The 27,994-nt window shown below is 44.6% G+C and overlaps 3 protein-coding genes across 3 annotated transcripts; all 3 read right to left on the bottom strand.

Annotated features, from left to right (window-relative positions):
* Positions 1-14: 14 nt before the first annotated feature.
* On the bottom strand, positions 15-6,944 carry PIP5KL1 (phosphatidylinositol-4-phosphate 5-kinase like 1). Its single transcript, XM_015828297.1, has 10 exons — positions 6,921-6,944; positions 6,594-6,788; positions 5,815-5,865; positions 4,889-5,043; positions 3,848-3,972; positions 3,692-3,726; positions 3,154-3,209; positions 2,620-2,732; positions 1,273-1,435; positions 15-543 (listed from the first exon to the last, which is right to left on the bottom strand). The coding sequence occupies exons 1-10, from the start codon at positions 6,942-6,944 to the stop codon at positions 15-17; spliced, it is 1,446 nt and encodes a 481-aa protein (XP_015683783.1).
* A 1,375-nt stretch (positions 6,945-8,319) lies between these two features.
* DPM2 (dolichyl-phosphate mannosyltransferase subunit 2, regulatory) lies at positions 8,320-12,792 on the bottom strand. Its single transcript, XM_015828298.1, has 4 exons — positions 12,741-12,792; positions 12,166-12,255; positions 10,633-10,735; positions 8,320-9,146 (listed from the first exon to the last, which is right to left on the bottom strand). The coding sequence occupies exons 1-4, from the start codon at positions 12,741-12,743 to the stop codon at positions 9,088-9,090; spliced, it is 255 nt and encodes an 84-aa protein (XP_015683784.1). The 5' UTR covers positions 12,744-12,792; the 3' UTR covers positions 8,320-9,087.
* Positions 12,793-19,035: 6,243 nt separating this feature from the next.
* Positions 19,036-26,767, bottom strand: LOC107298946 (protein FAM102A). Its single transcript, XM_015828303.1, has 8 exons — positions 26,657-26,767; positions 26,209-26,255; positions 23,318-23,484; positions 22,243-22,347; positions 20,679-20,868; positions 20,426-20,547; positions 19,341-19,410; positions 19,036-19,140 (listed from the first exon to the last, which is right to left on the bottom strand). Exons 2-8 carry the CDS (start codon positions 26,241-26,243, stop codon positions 19,095-19,097), a joined length of 735 nt encoding a protein of 244 aa, XP_015683789.1. The 5' UTR covers positions 26,244-26,255; positions 26,657-26,767; the 3' UTR covers positions 19,036-19,094.
* Positions 26,768-27,994: the final 1,227 nt, after the last annotated feature.

Raw genomic sequence — 27,994 nt, 5'->3', positions numbered from 1 at the left:
TCCTCCTTTCCGGTTCATATAATGTGATCTTCCACCCACTGACACAATCTCCGAGCGTAGTAAGAAGGTTCCACCGTGGAGAACTGGTGGCCCCTGTAACGGAGGCTCTTCCACCAATGTTCCACCTTTTTGCGGAAACTGTAGACGGTGAAAAGGTCGACGATCCCTACGTAGTAGCGGTAATCCGGTCCGTCGATCGTGTGTAGAGGGTTTTTGCACATGGGCAGGATCCGGCGATGCTGCGCCGAGGAGTCATCAGACAAGTCAAAGAGGCTGGGGGCATAGAGGGCGCTGTTCACAATGTAGCTCACGTCGTCGTAGCTGTTCTGCATCAGGAACGGCGTCACCACGTTGCGCATGAAACCCTCGCTTCGGATCAACTGCTCCGGAGGCCGATCGGGTTTCAAGTAGGGGGACAAGTAATCTGGATACAACCGGTGGATCTGGTCACAGCTGGAGGAGCTGCAAGATGTATTGGAAGGAGATCTGCCGTCAGTCACCCCCGAGGCAGCGCTGCGGCGAGGATAATCATAGCTCACCGACCTGGTGGCAGAAAAAAGGAAAGACAGGCATGGGTGTGTTTGTGTTCTGGGTGTGTTTGTGTACAAGCAGCCTTCCACTTACCCCCATCCGTTTAGTGACCGTTCAAAGTTACAACGGCACTGAAACAATGGAAAGCAACCAATCAACCAAGCAAGCAACCATTAACCAAGCAAGCAACCAACCATCTATCCATCCATCCATCCATCCAAACAACCAACCATCAACCAAGCAAGCAACCATCCAACCAATCATCAAGCAAGAAAGCAACCATCCAACCATCAAACAACCAAGCAACCAAGCAAGCAACCAATCATCAACCAAGCATGCAACCATCTATCCATCCAACCAACCAACCAACCAACCAACCAATCATCAACCAACCAACCAATCATCAACCAACCAACCATCAACCAAGCAAGCAACCATCTATCCATCCATCCATCCATCCAACCACGCAAGTAACCATCCAACCAATCATCAAGCAAGCAAGAAAGCAACCAAGCAAGCAACTATCTAACCATCCATCCAACCGACCGACTGACCGACCATCAACCAAGCAACCAACCAATGGTAGCAGTTATGTTCATGCCATCTGACCTTGCAAACCTCTGATGATGTTGAGGCTCATGGGACTACCTTGGTTTTGGTTTCAAATTATAAGCCAAGATTCAGAGTGTTACATATGGGGCTCCTCCACCCACCCACCCACCATTTTGGCAAAACTCTCACAATCTCGTCCTGGCTAATATATTTCCCAGCGTCTTGTTCAGGAGCCGATCATCTTCATGGAGAGGTTGAAGGCCCACCAGCAAACTGTAGTCAATCACGTGCAAAGCTTTGAGAAACTGGGTGTCCAATTTCACTTGCTGCACCAACCAGGTCTGGTCTTGGCCTGGGTGGAGGAGAAAAGGGGAGAGGCTTGATGGCCTCTGGAGTAAGAGGACCCAGAAAGCAAGGTTCCAGAATCAGCTCTCCCACCCCCCAAATGTTGGCACCCTCAGACCTTTTTAAAACAGGGATACTGTATACAAAAACATTTTCAGCCTGAAATGTTCCAATCAGATTGCTCCGATCTTACCAGGAATATCCTAAAATTTGTCTGTTCTGAGTTCTAACAAGGATGAATTGGAGTGCCTGGCTGCCCATGCTCAGAAAAACAGCTGTTTCAAACTAGAAAGGCTTCCAGTTTTGAGCATGCTACATGCCACTGAATAATAAGGATAATATAAAACAGCTGGAAAGTCCTTGGGCTACTCTGTGTAATACTTTATCTTGAATTAAGTCAAAAGACACGGCTGGATGCCCTCAAAGTTGGCACCAGCCAGATCATAGAACAACTCAAAGAAGTAGGGTAAGATCAGAAGATCTAGAAAGACCTGGCCCATAGACCTGCCAAGAATCAGACACTACTTAATGAGTAACAACATCATCAAGTAAAAAAATAAATAAATTCACATTTAGGGTTTGTCTTGGCCCAATATTCAATATTCAGAATTACGGCCTCAGGCTGTCCCAAAGGTGCTTTTTCAGGAAGCAACTGGACGTTTCCCTTCTCATCCCAGAAGCTTCTTCAGCTCTGACTGGATGGTGGGGAAGGGAAGGATTTATACTCCTTGCAGACAGCTGGTCATTTGCCTTCTTTGAGAGAGTCGTTGAGGCCGCTTGGAGGCTTACCTGTGTCCTCAGGGTCACCTGAGTGGTGCAAATGGGTGTGGAGCCTTCTTGGCTGGCAGGATAAGTGGCCTCAAGGTCTCGTTAAAAGAAGGCAAATGACCAGCTGTCTGCAAGGAGTATAAATCCTTCCATTTGTCACCATCCAGTCAGAGCTGAAGAAGCTTCTGGGATGAGAAGTGAAACATCTTAAAAGAAAAACAAGAAAGTCCAGTGGCCTCCTGAAAAAGCACCTTTGAGACAACCATGACCTGGATGATGGAGAACCTCCATAGACATTTACGGCCTCAGACGTTCTTAGCCAGGGTTAAATATCTTGCATGGGTTCAGTTGCAGAGTTTTATTATGACATCAGAACTGATCCAAGATCTCAGATTACATGTACCGTGGCGTGCAGAAACTTACTAAGGGAGATCACCTTGTCTCCAAAGTCGCAGTCCTTAAAAACCACAATGACATCACTGCCATCTACGTTGGGATCTGTCCAGCGATCGACTTCGCACCCTTTGATGTCATAGCTGGAGGAACAAATCAAATCAAGAGCATCAATCCATGTGGATTCAGTTTGTAGTAAGGATAGGGTTAGGGCATTCCTCAACATCTGGGCAACATTTAGATGGGTTAGGGTCCCAGAATCCTCAGCAGTAGCTATGAATTCAGGGGAAATCTGGGAGTTGAAGTCCACCCATCTGTAAGATGTTGAGAATGAGGACCATTGGATGATGGTAAAGAAGTTCTTATCCCAAAGAGATCTACAAGCAAAGCTTAGAAGATCTCTGCTAGGAATCCAGTCCTAAAGGAATATGTTTACGGTGCTGAATTTAACGCTGGAGTCTTCTGACATAAGGCTGGACGAGTGTCCAAGGAAACACCCGTGGAGCTCATCTTCAGCCAAGCTCCAGGCATCTTCCACCTCTAGAGCCAGTGTGGACAACTCACTGTTCAGTAATCTTCTCATGGGGATAGAAGATACTTTGCATGATGATGAAGTATCTCTGTGGGAGAAACAGAAAGGGTGAATGGAGGAGCAGGTTGATGGAAGAGTTGAAGGGTCAAAAGCCAATGTTGGCCCTCAAGAGCCATCAAAAATGATTGGGAGATGGGAGACCCAAGAGGAAGGCCAGCCCTCCAGTGAAAATCTCTCTCTCTCTCTCTCTCTCTCTCTCTCTCTCTCTCTCTCTTTCTCTCCTCTCTCCTCTCTCTTCTCTCTATCTCCTCTCCTCTCTCTCTCTCTCTCTCTCTTTCTCTTCTCTCTCTCTCTCTTTCTCTTCTCTCTCTCTCTTTCTATTCTCTCTCTCTTTCCTTTCTCTCTCTCTCTTTCTCTTCTCTCTCTCCTCTCCTCTCTCTCTCTCTCTCTTAAAATGGAAGAAACAAGGAGACAGAAGTGTTGAGATTTTGGGAGTGGGCAGGTCACAGCTGATTCATATTAAGAGGAGTTCGATAAAATGCTACACATTTCAGTTTGAAGACTGCCTACCTTCTTCTCTTGGGGGGCAATGATGCTATAAACACCTGTGGGGCAGAGAGCAAGAGAGGAAGAACTTGAAGAGGAGGATTCAGTTCTTCCTCTGAAACCGCTTTTTGTTTCTTTTCCGCTCCCCGCTGAGTTGGCCAGCGGATGGCCCAGCCTTACCCAGGAATTTCACCAGGATGGAGTGTGGGTATCTCTCCATGTGGGCCAAGTATTTCGGCAGGTTGGTCAGGAGGAAGCGGATCTCGCGTTTCCGTTGCGTCTTCAGGAAATAACGCTTGTCGAACCTGCCAAGGGGAGAAGAAGTGGAGTTCACCCCTCTTTTCCAGATGGACCACAGCTTTTCTTGAGGTGTTTTTGATGTGTTCTTTGAAAAGAACCATACAACAACACAACTCTCACTGTTAGTTAATGCTGTGTGTGTTGACTGTGTATGTTGACTAGATAGATAGATAGATAGATAGATAGATAGATAGATAGATAGATAGATAGATAGATATAGGTAGGTAGGTAGGTAGGTAGGTAGACAGACAGACAGACAGATAAATAGATGATGGACGGATGGATGGATGTAGATAGATAGTAGATGATAGCTACTATGGTAAATAGGTAGGTAAGTAGGTAGGTAGGTAGGTAGGTAGATAGATAGATAGATAGATAGATAGATAGATAGATAGATAGATAGATAGATAGATAGACGGACGGACGGACGGACGGACGGACGGACGGACAGACAGATGGACAGACGGATGGACGGACTGGATGGATGGATGGATAGACAGATAGTAGATGATAGCTACTACGATAAATAGATGATAGATAGATAGATAGATGGGTGGGTGGGTGGGTGGGTGGGTGGATGGATGGACGGATAGATAGATAGATAGATAGATAGATAGATAGATAGATAGATAGATAGATAGATAGATAGATAGATAGATAGATAGATAGATAGATAGATAGATAGATAGATGGTAGACAGACAAGCCAGAGGGATGGATGGATGGATAGTAGTTTGAGTAGATGGATGGATTGACAGAGGTAGGTTGATTGACTATAGATAGATGATAGATAGCTAATAAATAGATAGATCATATAGATAGATGGTAGACAGATAAACTGAATGGATGGATCGATACATGGATGGTACAAGATGTTTTAAAAGAATTTCTCTGCTTGGGACTCCCCCTTCTGATGCCTTACGTCAGGAAGAAGTCAGCTCTGCTTTTAGAGTTACTGATGAACTGCAGGTAGGAACTTTCACACGTCAAGGACATTTGGAAATCCGTGTCAGTCATGCCAAGACACTGCCGGAAACGGGCAAAGACAGGAGCTGCGTAGGTCCGCATCTCGTAACCCTGCAGAAGAACGGAGCTGGGGGTCACCTCAAGAGGCAGACCGAGAAGGGTAGGAGAAGGTCATCTGAGGAGAACCTGGTCTTCACTTGGCCTCCTCGGGTTGAAGAACCAATTCCCAGCTTGAATCTAGCCTAGCGTCGGACCTGCCTCGACTTGGTCTTCGAAGTAAAAACGATCCTTAACTCAAAAGTATAGTTTACTAGAAGTCAAGTGAATTACAGTTTTGGAAAGCCAGAACGAAGGGTTCGCACGCCAAATTCTCCCAGTTAACTTTCCTTCCTTGGTCCCTACCCCATCGTCGGTCTCTCATTGTCCAATCCATTTTAAAAGAGATGTTTTCGGAAACAATCGCTCTACGTTCTCTTCTCCAGAGAAACAACCTTGAAGACCTCCGGGGTTCTCACCCGAGAACTGTTCTCACCTTTCAGTTTCACTTTCCCCGAGGCCAGGGGGAGCCAACCTTGGCTCTTTTTATGACTTGTGGACTTCAATACCCAGAATTCCTGAACCAGCCATGCTGACTCAGGAATTCTGGGAGCTGAAGTCCACAAGTCATCAAAGAGCCAAGGTTGCCTACCCCTGGTCTATGGTCCTCCCTTTCCTTTCCAGCCCCCTCCCAGGGTTCATGGCAGACTGGCAGTGAGGTGGCAGTTCTGACGCCAGGTCTAGATGTTAGATGCTTGGGGTCAAAGGTAGCTTGCCCGTTGCTTTGGTTGGGGCACGCTCCTTCTAAGATTCATGGGCTAAGAATAAAAATCTGGCTCTTCTTACCGCATGGAACTGCTTAAGCACCCTGGTAAAATCGGATGGCTTTCGCGAATCCTAGAGAAGAGAGGAAATGATGGGAGTTGGTAGAACTGCCCTTCCTGTCTGGTCTTCTCAACAATCATGGAAACCTAACATCTTCAGAGATCCTCTACTATGGCTCCCAGAAAGGTATTATATATATTTATTCAGAATAGTGCTGGAAGGGACCTTGGAGGTCTTCTAGTCCAACCCCCTGCTCAAGCAGGAGACCCTATACTTCAACTTCAACTCCCAGAATTCCTGAGCCAGCTTAGCTCAGCTTGGAAACCTCTTCCTTTCCCCTCAGCATGGCTGTCTGAGGAATTCTGGGAGTTGAAGTCCACCAGTCACAAAAGAGCCAAAGTTGCCTACCCCTGCCCTATACCATTCCAGACAAGTGGTTGTCCAGTCTCTTCTTATAAAACCCCCAGTGATGAAGCACACTCACAACTTCTGAAGGCAAGCTGTACTATTGTTCTCACTGTTAGGAAGTTTCTCTTTCATTCTAGGTTGCTTCTCTCCTTGATCAGCTTCCATCCGTTGCTTCTTGTCCTGCCTTCAGGCGCTTTGGAAAACAGGTAGACCCCTTCTTCTTTGGGGCAGCCCCTCAAATATTGGAAGACTGCTATCATGTCACCCCTCGTCCTTCTCTTCATTAAACTAGACACCTCCAATTCCTGCCACCGTTCTTAAGTCCCTAGATCAAGTTCTCTAGTCTGAAAGGATTGGAAAGAATACTTTCCCCTAGTCTGCCTGGAACTTACCATGCTCACCGGTTCATCAATGGTTATCTGGATGGAGGCCTTCAGCCCTTCTTTGAGCATGCAGGTGAACTCAAAAAATTCGTGCTGATCGTTGATTTCAAAGAAGCCCAGCAACTTCCATTGCTGGCGGACCCGCAAGAGCATCCGTTGGATGGCCGACCACCCTCTATGAGGCCTTCGGTACGGGACATGGGACTACAAGACCGAAGGTGGGCAGGTTAGCCAAGCAGAGAGGCAAGGGTTCCAGAGAGAGAGAGATCCATGTTCCCCTTTTAGAGAGTGCATGGGGAAGAGGAGTGGAGAAAAAATAAAGATTCCTAGAGATACCTTCAACTGCAGCGTCGAAGCCATGATGCTGAAGAGCCAAGGTGAGATCAGCCAGATTACTTGATGGTTCTTGTCTCCTTAGAAACTGTGGAACCCAGTGGGACAGCTCAGCGGATGTTTAACCGTCAGTCAACGATCCTGCCAAGATTCCATCCACAAAGAGCAGGAGAGGTGGACGCCTCCAACACCACCTTTGTAGACTTTGGGAGAGGTTGTAACTTATGATTTATGATGATTGTACTTTATGATGATCACGATTTATCACTTGTTGCTTGTGTGTACGCGGAGAGCTTCTGCACCGGAGACAAATTCCTTGTGTGTGTCCCATCACACTTGGCCAATAAAGAGTTTATCATAAATTTATCGTATCAATAAATAATTGAGCATAAATTAGGATTGTGATTTATCACTTGTTGCTTGTATGTACATGGAGAGCTTCTGCACCGGAGACAAATTCCTTGTGTGTGTCCAATCATACTTGGCCATGCCTTGCTAGCAAAACTGTAATCTTGTTTTTTTATAGCTCTTCCAGGCTTTTGTTTCACATTTTTTCCTCCTTGCTTTACTTTGAAGATTCTGCTTTCTTTAGCAATAGCACTTGGGATTTATATGCTGCTTTACAGCCCTCTCTAAGCGATTTACAGTCAGCATTCCCCCCCCCCCCACAATCTGGGTCCTCATTTTATCGACCTCGGAAGGACGGAAGGCTGAGTCAACTCTGAGCCGGTGAGGATCAAACTGCTGGCAACTGGCAGAAATAATCTGCAATCCTGCATTCTAACCACTGCACCCCCACGGCTCCTATAAGCATTTAGGAACCACTTTCATTCTTAAATCAGCCAGAGGGCAGAATTCTGCCTGCTTGGTGTTCTCCTTCATAAGGACCAGAAGCTTATTTTGCAAAATGAAAATGGACTATATAGGAGGAGGGCTGGAATAGCCCTCCTAAAACCACACACAAACTCTAATAACCATTCTGCTGAGAGTCACATGAAAGCAGAAGAGGCAGGAAAAACAAATCAGTGCAGGAAAACATTTTATTTGTTAGACCTCTTTGCGTAACGATGCCCCAAAAGGGGAAAAAAAAAACCAACAGGTTTTGAGGAATGTATCTATACTGCAGCAAACGAGATCAAGACATGTATTTTGGGGGAGAGAACATTTGAACATTTTGTGGCCCGAGTGCATGTCTCTATTTCGGAATCTGAATTATTAACGCAAATGCACAAATGTTAATCTAACTTACTTTGTGTTTTTTTTTAAAGTGCAGTGAAAACGAAGCTTGGAAACTTGGAATGACCCAGTTAAACAGTAATTACAAATATAATCTACGCCTTTCCAGGCAGTGAACTAATTAGAGAGCAGTGCTGTAATGACTTGATCAGCTTCAGCCAGAAAACAATTAAAATTTTTCTGAGATTTATCCAAGAAACCAGCAGAGGATGCCTGTGAGTTAAAAAGAAACTTCTGAACAAGTTTTTTTGAAGTGTTATTTATTTTTTTTTAAACCATTCTAGGAAAAAGGAGGTGGACCGTATTTTTAATGACCGTTTAACTGGGTCATTAGAAGTTTCCAATCTCCACTTGCATTGTACATTGAAAAAAATAAGAATAAAAATCTGGGCACGCATTAACGTGATCTCGATGGTCACGTGGCTGGAGACATAAATTAAAAAAAAAAAAGAATAACAAATCTGAGACAAGAAGAGATTTCTCCCTATGCTGGAAAACCGACGGGCAATTCTGGACGGATCTACCATCCGTCAGCAGCGCGTTTACAAATTTGAGCGGCTGTAGAAAAATGCAATCTGGAAAAGTCAAAGCGCCACAAAGCCACATGATATTATGCAGGAAAAAAGCAGGAAACCCTCCCCCCCACAAAAACACAACTACAAATGGGCCCCGCTAAACTTCAGTCCTTGTCGACTTTCCAGAGCTAAATTTGGACCCTAAGAAAAGAGATCGGGTGAAACCCTTGCTCTGGGATTTCAGATCCGGTCGCATACATCGTGAGATCTCTCCGGATTAAATCTCTTCGGTTCACAGTTTGGAAACTCTGTCCAGATCTGTACGGGGTGGGGATGGTGGGAATCAACCCTGGCTCCCAAAATTTCTTTCCAGGCTTGGCTAAAACAGGATCCCTGAGATGATCTCCCATCTTCCCTTTTCAAGCGGACTTTTTTTCCGATTTCGGATTCTTCCACATCACGACGGTGATAAAAGTTCCTAGAGGAGACACAGAAAGAAAGTCAAAAAACCTTCCACTGCCTGGCCAAAGCAAGGGAGCACAGAAGAATAAAATCCAGGCATGGTCCTCAACTGGCAACGAGTTCATTTAGTGACCGAAGTTATAACGGCATGGGAAAAAAGTGACTTATGACCGTTTTTCACACTTACGACCGTTCCGGCATCCCTGAGGTCACGCGATCAAAATTCGGACGCTCGGCCACTGACTCGTATTTACGACGTTCGCAGTGTCACGTGATCCCCTTTTGCGACCGTCTGACAAGCAAAATCAATGGGGGAAGCCGGATTCCCGTAACAACCGGGTTACTGACTTATCAACTGCAGCGATTTCGTTAACGGCGGCGGCAGCAAGGTCGCAAAATGGGGCAAAATTCACTTGACCAACGTCTCACTTAGCAACAGGAAATTTGGGCCGCAATTGCGTTCGTCAAGTCGAGGGTTACCTGTTAAAAAATGCACCCAAGGTGGACCCATGGTCACGGGAAAGAGAGGGATGCCGAATTAAAACGCAAACAAGATAAAAAAAAGATAGACTCAAGATCACGCGAAGGACTAGCACCGCTTTGTGAAGCCTTAGTAAGCCCACACCTGGAATACTGCAGCCAATTTTGGTCACCACATCACAAAACAGATGTTGAGAGTTTGGAAAAAGTTCAGAGAAGAGCAACTAAGAGGATCAAAGGCCTGGAAACCAAAACATACGAAGAACGGCTGCAGGACTTGGGTTTGGCTGGTCTAAAGAAAAGAAGAAATAGGGGAGACATGATAGCAGTATTCCGGTATTTGAGGGGCTGCCACAAAGAAGAGGGGGTCAAACTATTCTCCAAAGCACCAGAGGGCAGGACAAGAAACAATGGTTGGAAACTGATCAAAGAGAGAAGCAACCTGGCATTAAGGAGAAACTTCCTAACAGTGAGGACAATCAACCAGTGGAACAGCTTGCCACCAGAAATCGTGGGCGCTCCATCACTGGAGATTGTTAAGAAGAGACTGGACAGTCACTTGTCTGAGATGGTATAGGTTCTCCTGCTTGAGCAGGGGGCTGGACTAGAAGACCTCCAAGGTCCCTTCCAGCTCTATTCTATTCCTATTCTAAACAGCCAACCAAACATTGGGACAGTAAGGATTGAAGAGATGAATGGATCTAATTATGAGTTGGGGGTCTACTTTTCTTTCTTTTTTTCCTTTCCTTTCCTATCCGTTTTATTCCTTAGGTTTTGATCTGCTGTTCTGGCCGCCCAGGGTTGTGTCCTGCAAGGTGGTGACTAGATAAACTTTTTAAATAAATAATATAAAATATTAAAAGTTGATGCTCTTGCGGGGCAGATCAGGCGAAGGAGAAAGAAGGAAGCAAGGAAGACCTCCTAACCAATCTACGGAGCATTCTCAAAGATGTCTTATCTTCTTTCAAGCCCCCGGTTGGCCAGCAGCTCCCCCCCACCCCCCAATCTGGGATGAAACTCACCAATAAAAAGCAGCAACACCAGTCCGGCCGCCACAGGGATGATCACTGCATATTCTCGGGGTAGGAAGTACTTGTGAATGAGGTGATCACTCTCCGTGAAGGGCTGAGGAGGAACAGAAAATGTATCAGCCGGGAGCAAAGGGCAACCTTTCCACAGGCCCCTGAAGTTTAGTAACTTGTCTTATTATTATTTATTAAATTTATATGCTAATAAGGCAAAGTGGTGTTAAAGCGCCTTCTGTAGGTAATAGATTGGCACAGTTGTGGCTGCTGGAAAAAGACCAACGTTGGGTTGATTTTCTAGTACTGATGATGTCACCTAGCTGGGTCGTGAAACGTCTGCAAGAAAACAACCAAGCTCAGAGAGCACCAAGGATCCCCCAGTCCTCCTCCTCCTCCTCCCTGCAAACCCCCCCTCCTTCTAGCACTGATGATGTTACCTAGTTGGGTTGTGAAACGTCTGCAAGAAAACAACAGAGCTCAGAGAGCACAAAGGACCCCCCCCCAGTCTTCTTCCTCCACCTCCCTGCAAAGCCCACTCCCTAGCACTGATGATGTCACCTAGTTGGGTTGTGAAACGTCTGCAAGAAAACAACGGAGCTCAGAGAGCAACCAGGACCTCCTCATAAGCTACATTTTAAAGCTTGGCTTGTATTCATAGATTTATATGGTTTTATTATGTGGCAGTAAATGATCCAGAGTCACTTAAGTCAGATGGAGAGGGGAGAAATTTAATAAATGAATAAGTTAAATTGTTGGGTCTTCTCATCCCTCAACATGTGAAGGGGAATCGGATTGTTCATTGCTGTTTAAGACGACAGATTATCTATCTATCTGTCTGTCTGTCTGTCTGTCTGTGTCTGTCTATTCTTGTCTATCATCTATCTATCTGTCTGTTTCTATCTATTCTTGTCTATCTATCTATCTATCTATCTATCTATCTATCTATCTATCTATCTATCTATCTATCTATCTATCTATCTGTGTCTGTCTATTCTTATCTATCTATCTATCTATCTATCTGTCTGTCTGTCTGTCTGTCTGTCTATCTATCTATCTGTGTCTATTCTTGTCTATCATCTATCTGTCTGTGTCTGTCTATTCTTGTCTATCATCTATCTATCAATCAATCATCTATCTAATCTATCTCTATGTCCGTCCATCTATCCATCCATCCTTATCCCTCTCTCTCTCTCTCTCTCTCTCTCTCTCTCTCTCTCTCTCTCCCACACACACACACACACACACACACACACACACACACACACGGTAAACTTGAAGTTGCTTGGAAAGGGCCCTAATGCAGGGAAAAGTGGAAGGAAATAGAAGATGATGACCGCTACAAGGTGGATGGATGGATTCAGTTCCAGTGGTGATGGAGGCGTTGCTGGGAGACTTGAAAGAAGAGGTCAGGGATAGATCATCGTGGAGATCAATCAATTAATCGATTTGTTGTTAGGAGGGAAAAAAAACGCCCACAACTTGATGGCACATAATCAATCAAATGCTGGAGAAAACTCTGGACGTACGTACCAAGACGATTATCCAGACGGTGTAGTAGGCGAAGAGAACCAAGCTGAAGGTCACCAAGCCATACCCAACGAATTGGTCACTCACTGTGGCCTGGAAGCAAAACAAAACAAAGCAGAAGAAATGTTTTATTTCATTCCAAAAATAGAAAAGGGAGCTTGAGAATAAATACCAGATCTCCGGGCTCCATTCAATAAGCAGGATTCGGGAAGCAAACGGCGTTATACAAGCTATTGCTATTTCTTCAGATTTATTTACTTCTTGCAAAGTAAATAAACGAAATGCACAAAATAAAAAAATTAAAAAAAACAAAAACCCTGCGAGGGTTTTGCAACCTTTTTGCGCTTTGAAGGCAAACAACAACCGGAGACAGTGTAGCAGCCAAAGCGAAACAGGCAACTCAATTTAAAAATATATATATATAAAATAAATTAACAATAAACAAACCGCACACTTAACACAAAAGCGCTGCGCCTTTTTGCAATTGCTGTGCAAAAGATAGCAACAAAAAAAGGGGACTCCCCCCTTTTGCAAAAATCAAAGAATCCCCCCCTTTTTGCAAAAAAACCGAGCCTCACCATTGCAACTTGCCAATCCCACCTCGCCCTTCTGCAACTTTGCTCTGTGATCTGGCCAAGGATGACCTACTTCCGTCCACGCTGGCCAATCAGAAGCTAGAGAGGGCGTGCGAAACCTCCCACGGGCAGTAGAGTTCAGTCCAGAGGGAAGTGCTAGAGAGGCAAACCCATGTTAGCCACACTGGACTTCCTGAAACGTAGACTTATTCAATAGTGGAGTTTGAAGCTATCAATCAGGGTTGATTCCAGGCTTGTTTTAATTTATTTTTTTTAATTGAGGGGTGGGGGAAGCTGATCAGTGGAAGAAGCCTGGGGAAATGTGATGCAGTTTTTTTTCCAACTGTCTAGATATTTTAGAGCAGTGTTTCTCAACCTTGACAATTTTAAGGCATGTGGACTTCAACTCCCAGAATTCCACAGCCAGCAATGCTGGCTGTGGAATTCTGGGAGTTGAAGTCCACATGCCTTAAAATTGTCAAGGTTGAGAAACACTGTTTTAGAGGGTGAAAGTCACCGTTTTTGTGTGTGTATGTGTGTGTGCAGTCTACCTTATAGGGTTGTTGTTAATAGGAAAATAGACGTTTTGCACGGTGGTCTTGCAGGAAGGGTGGTGAGAGTCTTCAAAATGGATCATTTGCTGTTTTAATATGGATTCTAAGTTGGCTTCCCCCCCTTTTGTTTTTCATACTTTTGGTCACCGTTTGTGTGTGTGTGTGTGCAGTCTACCTTATAGGGTTGTGGTTAATAGGAAAATAGACGTTTTGCACGGTGGTCTTGCAGGAAGGGTGGTGGGAGTCTTCAAAATGGATCAATTGCTGTTTTAATATGGATCCTAAGTTGGCTTCCCCCCTCCTTTTGTTTTTCATACTTTTGGTTTTAGCTTCTCCCAGCGGAGGTTGCGTGGAAATTTGGAGAGCGCATTCAGATGAATCTGGCATTGCACCGTCGTCTCGTTTTTTGGGTATGGCGTTCTTGGAAATCCGGGTTGCAGAAATTCAGCCGCTGTCCCAATTTGCATTCATGCTTTCCAACCCTAAATTCTAATTTATTTATTTATTTTTTTAAAAAAGCAGTAGACAATTGCATGACCAGTTTTACTCTATCCGGGCCTTTGGGTGTGTACAGGGGTGCGTTTATACGTGTGCAACTCACTGCACCCTTCTCTGGAAAGCAAAAAAAAATAGCACACTTGGGAAGACATGTAACCATTACTTTCCCTTTTTGTGTGATGAACAGAAGGCCTTTTGTACAATAGTCATAAAAAAAATCTTAATTCTTTTTGCCCCGTGCCCCAAATGTCTTTAGTTTCTCAACTTTGGCAATATTTAACTCCCAGAATTCTGGAATTTGATCTACCCATCTTTGGTTTGCCATGGTTGAGAAACACTTGTAGAAAAACACAGGTTAAAAAACCAAAACATTTTTGCTTTATAGTTCAATGTGTGGTGGATGTGTGGCATGTCCCAAATTTGTAGGGTCTATATTTCATTTTGTAGGGTCTATATTTTAATTTTATGGAAATATTTAAATGAGAACAGGTTTTCCATTTTGACCTGGCAAATTCACAATGGGTTAACTGCAGTTTTCCTTAATTCCGATTCTTAGTTGGGTGGCATGCTCGCAATTCTCAGAAGAGGCTAGGGCAGCCTTCCTTAACTTAGTATCCCACAGATAAGTTCAAATAACTTAATAGCCTGCAGATGATTTGAAACTGAAGTTTCCTCCTCCCTCCCCACCCTTTTTCCTCTCCTGCTACATCTTTGTAAGGGTAAGGACAAAACCTTGATTTTCCAACCATTTTGGCCAAGAAATAGGGTATTAATTAAAGTGGATTAGCCAAAATAACGATGCAAAAAATATCAAAATATACAGAAGTGGATGTGATCCATTACTGGATGGGATACCACCAGGAAAGGCCAGGTTAGGTAAACAAAACATATTGGAAGACGGCAACAGCAAACCAGTTCTAGATTTATTTCTGAAATTTATATGCTGCTCGTTTTGTAGTTGGAGCGGCTATATCAACTTCAAGGAAACAAACTTGTTGATGGCATCCATTTGAGAGGTGTGTACGTGTCAAGATTTCGACAAGGAGAAACGAAAAGAACAGCACAGACGCTCGTTGTGATGTACCAAAGAAAACCCAACCTTTATTTCCCCCCAAAAAAAACCATTACGACATTTGATTTTATAGTGATTTTTCTTCTTTTTATAACTGTGGCTTCTCTACATCAGGAACCAGATAACAAAGAATACAAAACAAGACTGGTTGAATCAAAGACAGCACAGCATTCAATACAAAAAAGGATAAATACTAGAAGAACGAGTTAAAACGGGGAATATGCAGATCTATGACTGATTCTTCTCTGGGCCCAACACTTTTTGAAAATATATTTGAAAATGGATCAGCAGGGGTCAGTGGAAGGAAGAAAAAAAAAATCTTTTCTATAAATGGATTTCAGTTTTAATCTACTTTCAGATTTCAAAAGTTCAGAACACATCAAAACTATCTCTCCTGGCAATTCTTTACCTTTAAATTTTGCATAGTCCTGTTTTGGTTTTTTAGTTTTTTTTCTCTCTCTCTCTTCCAAAAATATCTTTCCTGCTATAGAAATATCTGAATATAAATCGCGGTGTGCCTTTCGAACTCTCTTAAAATTCGCTTTCCAAGAAAATAAAACGCGATCTCTTCTCTCTCTCTTTTTCTTTCAACCCCCTGAAAAATATGGGCTTAAAAAGCAACGGAATTTTTTTTTTTAAGAAAACGTCACGGTGAAGAATTTCGAGTTTATTCTTTTTTTTACATTCCAGGTTCACCTTATTTTGGAGACACGGCGAAAGGATTTTTATCCTTAGAAGCTGGGGAGGGAAGAGGGAACGTTATGCAGCTTGGAAGTTGGCTATATTTTTTTTCCAGGGGGAAGAACTGGACAGCCACAAAGTTTGGGTTGTCAAGAGAAATTATTGTGCCTCTAAGAGACCAGCTCCGTCCACAGAGCGTAAGAAACAAGGATAGCCAACTTGAAGGGTTGATTACAGGAAAATGGCGTTTTCTTTTAACAGCTCCTGAGATCACGTGAAGGAGAGATCTGCTCTCCGTTGGATCCCCCTCTCCAGGAGGGGACATCCTGATCCGTACCTAGCAAGATGGGAGGAATCACCTTCCAGAGGCTTCACAATCTTGAGTACAGCCCAGCTGCCTCGATCAAGTTTTTTTTTTTCTCCTTTTAAAACTTTTATTTTGTCCAAAGGGGAAGATTTAACTGCAGAAGGAAGCGTAATTAAAAAAAAGAAGCAGCAGCAAGCAAGCCATTTGGGTCACTGCAGAGGCCCAAACCATTAAAAAACAAAGAAGTGTTAATAAAAAAAATAGGGAATAAATTTTCTGAAGAGAATAGAGCAGGCGCTTGGGGGGGAAACTGAGAAAATGGCTAGTTTGCACCAAAATAGACATTTTTGTCTGCCACTACTTTGTAAAACTTTTCATCGAAAATGAACATTACTCTCACGGTCTCGTCGCTATTCTCTGAGAACTTTGGCTCAAAAGATCCAGAGGTTTTCTGCAAGCCCAAAATAAAGTCTACAGATTTGGCACCGTGCACGGAAGGAGAACAGAATCCAGCTGTGCTATCTTCCTAGCTGAGTTCACGGCTTGGGCCTTGGTGCCATTCCGATGTTTCACCGGATCTTGGTTCTTTGATCCCAGTTGGATGGGCGAGTGCTGAACATCCCAAAAGCGGAAGGAAGGCAGCCAGCGAGAAACTTAGAGACATCGAAGCTCTAGTTGGTTGCCATCCCTCTCTGCTCAAGTTAGACATAATTATAAAACAAAGCCCAATAAGCAGAACCCGACAGATACTATAAGCAATGAAACAATGATTTAACACCCCCCCTCCAAAATTCACAACATACACCAGCCTGCTGGGTTGATCAACAACAACAAAAAAATCAATATATTTCAAAATCAAAAGGGGAGGAGAAAGAAGGTTAACCGTGGTGTAAGAAGGTCAAATGAAAACCATTTTCCAAATGGCATCTCTAGGTTAATTGTCCCAGATAGTGCTGGGCTGGCTGTGACCACCGTCTTAAAAACAGCAGAATTTGCCCACCAGGGAAAAATAATAACAAGATCTACCGCTTCACCCATTCGTGGTGGGACAGGCCACTGGAGACCAACAGGGGTATCTCAAGAAGCTTCGGCTTCTTCCAATTCACCAGGTCCTTCTTAGCAAACACACACCTGAATCGTGATGGCCCTGTTAGAAAAGCTCTGGAGGACCTCTTCTGTCATGATGGTGAAAGGATTTCACAAGGCCACCGACTTCCAGATGGAGTTTTCCAGATCTATCCTGGAGATTCTAGACCTTCCCCAAGTTTCCCCTTTTCCTGAAGGATCGGTCTGGGACAATCGGTCAGGGACAATCAGGGAGAGTTTGAGGCACTCTGATCTGCTCAACACAGTGGCCTTGAGCTGGGTTGGAGTCTTCAACTCATACAACCCTTGGCTAGCTCAGCTGAGATAGGAAAGGAACGTTCTGGTCAGTGGTTGGGTGGAGAACCCAACGTTTGGCAGATCCTCGCCCAGTGACTACCTTGCTACCACTCAAAGGACCACAGGCCTGCCCTGTGAGGTCCATGTGCCCCTCTCCCCAATTCCTGATCCTGTTCTGAATTCCATTTGCACACTCTTGTTTTAGAGCAGTTAGTAGTCTAAAGGGCATGTGGGGAAGATGATGCCCCCAAGCCATTACTAAACCAAGTGAAATGTGTGTGTGTGTCCACACTCAATTGATGCCTACACCAAGGCCAAGCTACTTTCTTGAAATGGGAAAAACCTGAGTCTTTCCCCCACCTCCAAAAGCAACAAGTGAAGGGTGGGGGACACCCAATGTGTAGGATGAAACTGCACAGGAACAAAGCTCTGGGTCTTCTAGATGTAGCTTGGGGAAGACCAACGTAAGAATGCAACATGGGGAAAACCAGTTCACAGCTTCACCGCTTCTGTACCGGGCCCTGAAACTCGCTCATTTCCTACACAAATCTCAGCAGTTGGGTGGAGAGGGCCATAAAGCATCAATCCGATGGAAAGACAAATCCAGGAATCTCCCCCCACGCTTTCTGAATGTGGTAGAACCCAGTTGAGGACATCCAGTTGAGCAGTGAATTCTGATGATGCTACCCTCATTTCATTGCTTACGGAGTTTGGACTCCACACGCTCTATGAGAAAGCAAGAAAGCAAGCGACTGGAGAACATTTTGGTCTCTTGTGATGGAACCTTCTCCACCATGCTTGGACAGGAGGAAACCTTCTCAAGGCTCAATGGCTCTGTTTCAAATCAAATCCCAACCGAGGAGAATCCTAACCCAACGTGTTTTGCATCGAGAAGGCAATGATGTTGGGACCGATACGGAATATTTTTCTACTGTATCACCAAGCAAAAACAGAAACCCAACAGGCTTGGGGCTCTCCTCACCCCTCACCTGGCTGCAGTGACTGTGTGTTACCCAAAAGAACTTTTTTTAAAAAAAAATGAAAAAGTCAACAGCGGTTCCCACTGAGGAAAACCGAAGCTTTTTCCTGGACCCATCTGAGGTTCTTCAAGTGTCGCCTTGCATGGTAGCTGGCCAAGATCATCCCCCTTCCTTGTCCTGCAGTAGAAGGAGGATCTCAAACTAGAACCCGAACTGCACTCAGCATCTTCAAAGCTTCCCATGGCTCATGGATGCTTGAAAGAGGGTTTCCGAGGCCCAAAACACACAAGCGGTTTCCTATGAAAGACAAAGTTTACGGAGGACCTCCGGATCAGAGCGGTGACATAGCTGGGCCTTCATTCCTTGGGTATCAGCCCTTGGAGGGATAAATGCGAGAAAGCAGATGTGGATGAACCAACGGTTCAATCTTTGCGACGGTCATGACTAGCAACCTTTCCAATCTGAGCTTCTCTTGGGACAGGAGCGCGAGAGGGAAGTGTTCACAGTGGTGTAACTTGGTGGTGGGGACAGGAATGACCAAAGCCATCAAACTGAGCCGTGGTGCTCGGCACAAGAGTTGTTGTCCTGAGTTGCTGTCCCTCCAAGGGAGCCGTTGCAAGGGGCAGGACGGTTGATCCCGCCCTTCCGCATATGGTCGACGGTTATCTTTCCAGACCCAACGTAAAGTGCCTGTTTGTGGAGTACCTCTGGGCAGGTAAGGAGTGCTTGGATTCCCAAAAAAAAAATTTGAGAAGTCCTGCCCGGAATGTTATGTGCAGAGAAGATTAAAAAGAAATAAAGAGAGGAAAAATCGATGGGGTGGGGAGGAAAGGACAACCTGCTGGGACAGGTTCCCATCTGGGGTACCCATCTAGTTCACATTTAATGGGTTTCAATGACCACGGGCTCGTAGACTCCGGACGAGACTCTGCGGGAGAAAAAGGGAGGAGAGAAACACTGTGACAGAAGAATCTGGTTGAAAAGAACAAAAGGAAGAGCTTTCAACTTAAACTAAGAAATCGGGACTCTAAATATTACCAAGTTATGCTTTGAAAGGCCTGCATTCCTCCTAGAAATGAGGCTTAAACTCAAAAAAGTATTGAAAAAACAACTGTTCCAGGACCCTACCTGTTTGCTAGCTGTATCCCACTTAGCGTAGTTGTGCCATCTCGGCTCACAAACAGCCTCAGATTACTATCTGGAAGACAAAAAACGATATCCAGGAGGTCAATGTTTTAGTCTTTTATGAAAAAGATGTTGGGGAAAATGCCAGCGAGGCTGGAAGGAGGGGTCAAGCAGGTGCCTAGCTTGGAATCCTTGCGCACTCGCAAGAGGCATAAGCTTGACCTCGTCCAAGATCCACGAAGCCTTATCTGGTCATATTCAAGGGAAGGCAAGCACTCTTGGGAAAATTCACGTGCAGTGTTAGTACCGCTTTGTAAAGCCTTAGTAGAGCCACACCTGGAATGCTGCATCCAGTTATGGTTACCACGTTACAAAAAAAGATGTGGAGACTTGGGGAAAAAGTGCAGAGAAGAGCAACTAAGATGATCAAAGGCCTGGAGACTAAAACATATGAAGAACGGTTGCAGGATTTGGGGATGGCCAGTCTACAGAAAAGGAGGACTAGGGGGGACATGATAGCTGTCTTCTAGTATTTGAGGGGCTGCCACAAAGAAGAGGGGGGGTCAACCTATTTTCCAAAGCGCCAGAAGGCAAGACAAGAAACAATGGATGGAAGCTAATCAAGGAGAGAAGCAACCTGGAATTAAGGAGAAACTTCCTAACAGTGAGAACAATTAACCAGTGGAACAGCTTGCCACCAGAAGTTGTGGGTGCTTCATCACTCAAGGATTTTAAGAAGAGATTGGACAATCATTTGTCTGAAATGGTATAGGGCCTCCTGCTTGAGCAGGGGGTTGGACTAGAAGACCTCCAAGGTCCCTTCCAGCTCTATTCTGATTCTGATTCTTGTAACTCAGGCAGAAAGCAATAAAGTTGCTTTCTTCAGCTACTTACGAGTGGCTTGGGTTGCTTGTGCCTGACACATGAGCAGGGGTTTGGCCTCTGCACCCCAGAATCCCCCAACCAAGGCTTAGGAATTCTGGGAGATGAAGTTCAAGGCAGGCTTCCAGGTGGTGGAAGTTGGAAGGCTGCACAAGGAGTGAAGGAAAAGGGGGCAAAAGCTTCCTTAGGAGGGGAGACGTTCTCACCTTCAGTGTTGCTGACGTTGGTGAAATCCTGACTTTGCATGATCTTCTCCACGATGTCACCTGCGTCGATCCGAGTGTCGTCCACCCAGGTGGGATGGCTTTCTACAGAATCCTTTTTCCTCCTGCAGGGAAAGAAGTGAACAAAGAAAGGATTAAAAACAAGCAAACAAACGGGGGGAAATAGGCGACAAATCCCCCTCTTCCAAGGATGGAAGAGATGTTTCCTCCGTGAGTCCAGCTTAAGGGTACCTACCGAGAAGATCTGTCCGACAAAAGGTTGGGTCTGGGGGGTCTCGGGGGCTTCTCCAACCTGTGTTCCCGTTCGCCCTCCGGGCATTCAACCGTCATGCTGAGACCTCCCGAGGCGCTGCTGCTGGTGGACGTGTTCCGGCGGTGGGTCAGGTCCGACAGGCTGGACGATCTGGAGTGCTCGGTGCTGTATCCTACAAATGAGAATATCAGGACAATCTTGATGGTCAAGCCAGGAACCATCCGAATCCAGCATTTTGTTCCCCACCAGAAGAACATCTGAAGCACCTTACCAGGAGATGGGAGACATACCTCTTCTACCTCTTCTGATATCCCAAAGGTGCTTTTTCAGGAGGCCACTGGACTTTCTTGTTTTTCTCTGAAGACGTTTCGCTTCTCCTCCAAGAATCTTCTTCAGCTCTGATTGGATAGTGGGGAATAGAAGGATTTATACTCCTTGCAGACAGCTGGTCATTTGCCTTCTTTTAGAGAGTCGTTGAGGCCACTTGGAGGTTTATTTGTGTCCTATTGTGTCACAGAAAACATCCTGCAGCCAAGAAGGCTCCACACCCATTTGCACCACTCGGGTGACCTTGAGGACACAGGTAAACCTCCAAGTGGCCTTAAAGACTCTCAAAAAGAATGCAAATGACCAGCTGTCTGCAAGGAGTATAAATCCTTCCCTTCCCCACCATCCAGTCAGAGCTGAAGAAGCTTCTGGAGGAGAAGTGAAACGTCTTCAGAGAAAAACAAGAAAGTCCAGTTGCCTCCTGAAAAAGCACCTTTGGGACAACCATGGCCTGGATGACTGAGAATCTCCATATACACCTTCTGACGTTACCTGAGATTTGAAAACAAACTACCTTCCCTGCAGAGGTGATCTTTAGTCTTCACAACTAACAAGATAAACCGATTATCATGTAGAATAAATGAATCCTACCTGCATTTAGCCACCTCCCTCCCCATTTAACAGCAACTCCATCACAATGCCTTGAAGGGCTGTGAGTATCCCAAATTTGCAGCAATAGTAGGTATTTATCTATTAAACACCCAATTTTTAAAAACAAACTGACATTTCTTCCCGGCTTAGCTAGATGAAATAAATATTATTGTTTTTTAAAAAATATTTAATTTGTATGCCAAACCCGATCCTCAACGACCCCCAAGTAAAAACTAAAAAAAATATACAATCCAAAACAAAACTAGGAATAAAAATTAGTGTTTCAAATATGCATGATAGAAAGATACACACACACACACACAAAATTTGGAAGGATTCATTATCCTATATGGATGCCATAAATGAATGCTCTTAAGTCAAGGACTTACCTGCATTTATTAAACATTGCCACCCCAATAAAAAGAAAATAAAAACCCTCTTGCTGGTTTAGGTGGGTTTTAAAAAAAAAATAACTTTTTTTAAAAAATGGCTATTACGTTGGTCTCGTTTTATTGTTTTGTTTTAAGTTTGGTTCTGCCTGGAAAAAAAGGCCACAAGACCCTTAGAAATGGGAGCATCGCTTAGATTGGCTCATGAAAACCCAGGTCTTGGCGGAATGGACACTGACCAGAGATTTTGGATTGCTGGCTGGCATAGCTTGAATTTCGCGAGTGTCCAGAATGAAACACTTCTTCTGGACTTGATAAGTTCTGGTCCGGTTCTTCCAAAACCCCTGGAAAAGGGAAAAAAAATCAGAAGGATGAACTGCCGAGCTGTCCATCTTTTCCCATCAAGTGAAATAAGGGAACTGAATGGTCTAAACCAGTGCTATTAGTCATGGTGGCGCAGTGGTTAGAATGCAGTATTGCAGGTGAATTCTGCTGACTGCCGACTGCCAGCAGTTCAATCCTGATCAGCTCATGATTGACTCAGCCTTCTATCTTTCCGAGGTCGGTAAAGTGAGGACCCAGATTGTTGCGGGCAAATAGGCTGACTCTGATTCTATCTGTCTCTCTGTCTATCTATCTCTATTATCTATCTATCTATATCTCTATTATCTATATTAAATATTAAATACTTTATGTCTGTCTGTCTGTCTGTCTGTCTGTCTGTCTGTCTGTCTCTATCTATCTATCTATCTATCTATCTATCTATCTATCTATATCTACACTATCTATCTATCTATCTATCTATCTATCTATCTATCTATATCTACTCTATCTATCTATCTATCTATCTATCTATCTATCTACAGTGTCTGTCTGTCTTTCTGTCTCTGTCTGTCTGTCTGTCTCTATATCTATCTATCTATCTATCTATCTATCTATCTATCTATCTATCTATCTATCTATCTATCTATCTATCTATCTATCTCTGTGGTGGCGATAGATACTCTGCCAACTATCAACAGTTCGATCCTGACCAGCTCAAGGTTGACTCAGCCTTCTATCCTTCCGAGGCTGGTAAAATTAGGACCCAAATTGTTAGGGGGCAACAGGACGACTATGAAAGCCTCTTAGAAAGGGCTGTAAAGCACCGTAAAGCGGTATATAAGTCTAAGTGCTAAGTGCTATTGCTATTAAATATTTAGATCCCATTTTTTGCTTTTTGGGGGGAGCAATGTAAGTGCCTTAATTCCGTTCGTCGCTAAACGTTTCTCTCCCAAATTGGGCAGCAGGGCAGGAAAAATGCTTTGCTTATACCTGACCCCAGGATGGTGGCCCTGGGCTTGTTCTGACGGACAGAACCGATCGAAGATGCTGCGTTGGTGCTGGGGGTCACAGTCCGGCTGTTTCCCTCCCCTTTGCAGTTGAGCTGCAGGCTCGAGTCTTGTGCTGGGATGACCACGGATTTGGCGGTGGAGGGCGGGCTGCGAAAAGCCAGAACGTACTTTTATTTTTTTATTATTATTTTTTTTTATTGAAAAGTTTTATAAAAGTTACAATATAAACCCCAAAACCAACCCCCCCNCAGGGTTACAAATATAATAATCATAATCTAACTAACATTAACCAACTATATAAATAACCAAGTCCGTAATGCGCTTTAACTCACCTTTAACATAAATATTATAATAATAATAATTAAAACATAAAGAAATTAGTATCCTAATTATTAAACAATAGAATATCCATATTGTTAAACAATACTAATACTAAAAGTAATAATAATATCATATAATTAAAACTAATAAAAATTTCACTATAATAAACTATTAGAACAAGGCTGGGGTGGCCATCTTGCACAGCTGTGTTGACCTAGTGGCTAAGGAAACCAGGCTAAAAAGTGGGAGACCGTGAGTTGTAGTTCTGATTTAGGCATGAAAACCAGCTGGGTGACTTTGGGCCAATCACCAGGAGAGGGTGAGTTCTAGTCCCGCCTTAGCCATGAAAGCCAGCTGGGTGACTTTGGGCCAATCACCAGGAGATAGTGAGTTCTAGTCCCGCCTTAGGCATGAAAGCCAGCTGGGTGACTTTGGGCCAATCACCAGGAGACGGTGAGTTCTAGTCCCGCCTTAGGCATGAAAGCCAGCTGGGTGACTCTGGGCCAATCACCAGGAGATGGTGAGTTCTAGTCCCGCCTTAGCCATGAAAGCCAGCTGGGTGACTTTGGGCCAATCACCAAGAGACCGTGAGTTCTAGTCCCGCCTTAGCCATGAAAGTCAGCTGGGTGACTCTGGGCCAATCACCAGGTGACGGTGAGTAATAAAGAGGGGGATACAAACAAATAAATACAATAATTAAAGAACCAGCCAGGTCAAAGTTGGGTAGACAACAGAAGATGGAACAAGAGGGACATTTCAGGAAGCCCCCCCCCAATTTAAGCAAAGTTCTTGAGGAAGGCAGAATAAAAACAAAATCAAACAATGGGGATATAATCAAACCACCCAACCCAAGAGCAGAAATCTCGGAATGAGGATGGGAAATAAAAGTACCAGCTGGCACCGGAAACCGAACGGATTTGGCAATCTGGAAATAGGCTGAAATGTCCTCTTTTCTTCCCCCCCCCTTTGGAAAAAAAAAGGGAAGGGGGCTTGTGAAAAGGGTCCCTAGCCAGTCAGGGCTCCCAGCAAGGTGTTTCGTTGACAGCTTCACACTCCAGTTTGACGTCGGAGGACCTCAACCGTGCCGGTGACAAGGTCAGTCTTGCAAAAACCGCCTACGCAACAGGTTGTTTCTTCTCCTGCTGCCTTGGTTACCGGTATGGAACTGCCAACACCCTTTGCCCACAAGCATGCCACACCCCTGCCAGGTATGTCTGAGCTCTGCTGGCAGGTAATCAGGCAGCCACCTCTTTGCACAGTCAACAGCCACACACCTGTTCCTTTTTTCGACGATTAAAAATATATATATCTACTTTTCACAAATTCAGGCGAATAAACCTGTCTGAGGATAATGTCGCAGGATCCAATCTGGGTCAGTCGCTGGGGAACCCATCTTTAAAGAACTTCTCTCTAACAGAGTGTGTGCTAGCCTGTGTGTGGTATTTGTAGTGTGTGTGGCTTTTTAGATGTGGATTGGGCGGTGTGGATGGATGGCTTGTAAGTTGCTGGCTGTTGTTTGCTTGTGCGGCCCAGCCCTTGCCTCCTAAGTGCTTGGTAGGCTGGTGGTAAAGGGCTTGTTTCCCACTTCCCTGGCTGTTTGTGTGCTTGCCCATCCAACAATCTTAAAAGCCAATGACTTAAAAGCCAGCCATCAACACAACCCAATCAACACCTAAAAAGCCACATAGAACAGGCACTATAAATACCACATACAGCACACGCTCTGCTAGAGGGGTAAGATACGATATAAGATAGATAAGGTAAGGTAAGATGATACGGTAAGATAATGTCAAGGTAATGATTGAAAAGCTAACCAGCTGATGTAATGTGAGATGTATGATGTAATGACGGGAATTACTCAGCAGGGTCTGTGTCCCTTTAAGAGCTTTGTATAAAAAGGAAGGTGCCACAGATGTGTGCTCTCTCTTCTGCTTCCTTGCTGTAACTGCTGCATGTGGGAGCCTGCTGTATTAGCACGTGTACGTAAATTGTTCTTGGTGTATGATATTGTAGATAGTGCAAGTGATAAACCACCATGTAATATAGACCATTGTTTACTGTGTTTACTCCTGGGTTATCTCGCGCAATAAGACTGTGCATGCTCTTGACAGATAAGATAGGATGAGATGATAAGATTTATTGTCATTTTTTATTTTATTATTAAAAATGAAATCTCTTGCCTGTTCTCAAAAGCGTACACCTATATAGCGCACATAGAAACGCGCTATGTACAACATATGTATATAGCTATACCCTTACATATAGATACGTATAAATATTAATCACTATCCCGGTCACAGTTCCCTGCAGATGGGCTTCAGCACAAGTCCGAAAGCTCGGAAGACAAAACTTTTGTTCCTGGTGACCAAGCCAGATTGGATCCTCTTTACAGTTCTCCTTTCCAATCTCCCCCATCCAAGGCTAGTGGTTGTCACCAGCAGGAGGGGGTTTTTTGGTTTGTTTTAGGATAGGACATCAAGAGCTACAGAGATAGCCTGGCCTTTGAAGCCCCTTTCCCCAAAAGTTTCTAAGCTTCCCCCAAAGACTCACGTTTTGAAACAAGGGTCTCCGGATAAGAGGGTCATGCCAATCGTGACCTGCCAAAGAAGGAAGACGAGAGAGGGAGAAGGAAAAGTCATGAAAAACAACCTGCAAGGAAAAATATAGCCAGCCAAATAAATAAATTAAAACACAGGGGCTCTCAAGGAGGATCTGAAGGCAGGACAAGAAGCAACGGATGGAAATGAATCAAGGAGAGAAGCAACCTGGAACTAAGGAGGAATATCTTTTCATTGTGAGAACAATTAATCAACGGGACGGCTTGCCTCCAGAAGTTGTGGGTGCTCCATCACTGGAGGCTTTTAAGAACGACCCTGTATTCGTTTTGTTAAATTTATTTGCCACCTATCTCACTACGGGGCTACTACTTTTTAGTGAAGACATCTCCAGCACATCTCTCGCTGCCCATCAGCCCCATCCTAAGGTCCTCCAGACTTACCTTCAAGATGGAATTGTCCTGCCTGGTGTTCTTGGTGTCGTATCCTTCCAACAGGCAACATCGGGCGGTGAGGCCAGAGCCTGCGAATTCAGCCAAGTTCAGGTCGGTGAAGCCGAGCTGTAAAAAACAACAAATTGGGGGGACCAAGATGATGAAAAGCTGCACATTCCAGGTGAATCAAAATTTACAATCTCTTGTCCCTTCCAGGAAGAACCATTTCACCCTCCTAACCTTGACTTTTTGTTTTGTTTTCCAGAAAAACCCAGATCATCCTGGGAAAGAATCAGGATTATTGGTCTGGCAAGGAAATGTCTATGGAATTCTCAGTCCTCCAGGTTACGATTGTCCCAAAGGTGCTTTTTTTTTCAAGAGGCAACTATGGACTTTCTACTTTTTGCCTTTGAAGACACATCTACTCCAAGAAGCTTCTTCAGCTCCGACTGGATGGTGGATTGATATTCCTGACAGCTCCATACCCATTTGCACTGCTCAGGTGACCCTGAGGACGCAGGTGAACCTCCAAGTGGCCTCCACGACTCTCTAAAAGAGGGCAAATGACCAGCGGTCTGCAAGGAGTATAAATCCTTCCATCCTCCAGAGCTGAAGAAGCTTCTGGGATGAGAAGCAAAACGTCTTCAAAGAAAAACAAGAAAGTCCAGTTGCCTCCTGAAAAAAAAGCACCTTTGACACCATGACCTGGATGACTGAGATTCTCCAGAGACATTTAGCCATGCACCTTGGGATGAACACCCTTCGAATGGGGCGGGAGTATGAACAGATTCCCAGAAAACATCGTAGACTCCAGGAACGGTTTGCGCTTCAGTTTGAGATTCAGACAACCCAGACTCATCCCCAACAGCCTGCGCCCGTCTCCAACAAGGAAGGGACCCAGGGCAGAAGACATCCTGCAGCCAAGAAGGCTCCACACCCATTCACACCACTTAGGGGACCCTGAAGACACAGGTAAACCTCCAAGTGGCCTCCACGACTCTCTAAAAGAAGACAAATGACCAGCTGTCTGCAAGGAGTATAAATCCTTCTATTCTTCACCATCCAGTCAGAGCTGAAGAAGCTTCTTGGATGAGAAGTGAAACGTCTTCAAAAACAAACCCCCAGAAGGTCCAGTTGCCTCCTGAAAAAAAGCACCTTTGGGACACCTGGCAAGCAAAGTGTTAAAATCACCCGGAGAGGTTGCATAACCAAGGACAGCCAAACAAGCCAGGTCAGTGATGTGGAAAATGTTCACTCCCATGTATGTGTACACAAATATAATAAGGCACTCTTTGTCCTAAGCTCATCCCGGAATACATGGAGGGAGAGAGAGAGAGAGAGAGAGAG

Source organism: Protobothrops mucrosquamatus, unplaced genomic scaffold, assembly GCF_001527695.2.
Source record: "Protobothrops mucrosquamatus isolate PMUCROS unplaced genomic scaffold, P.Mucros_1.0 scaffold4388, whole genome shotgun sequence".
NCBI lineage: Eukaryota > Metazoa > Chordata > Lepidosauria > Squamata > Viperidae > Protobothrops > Protobothrops mucrosquamatus.
Note: the sequence above shows the minus strand (reverse complement) of the source record. Positions and strands in the feature narration are given on the sequence as shown.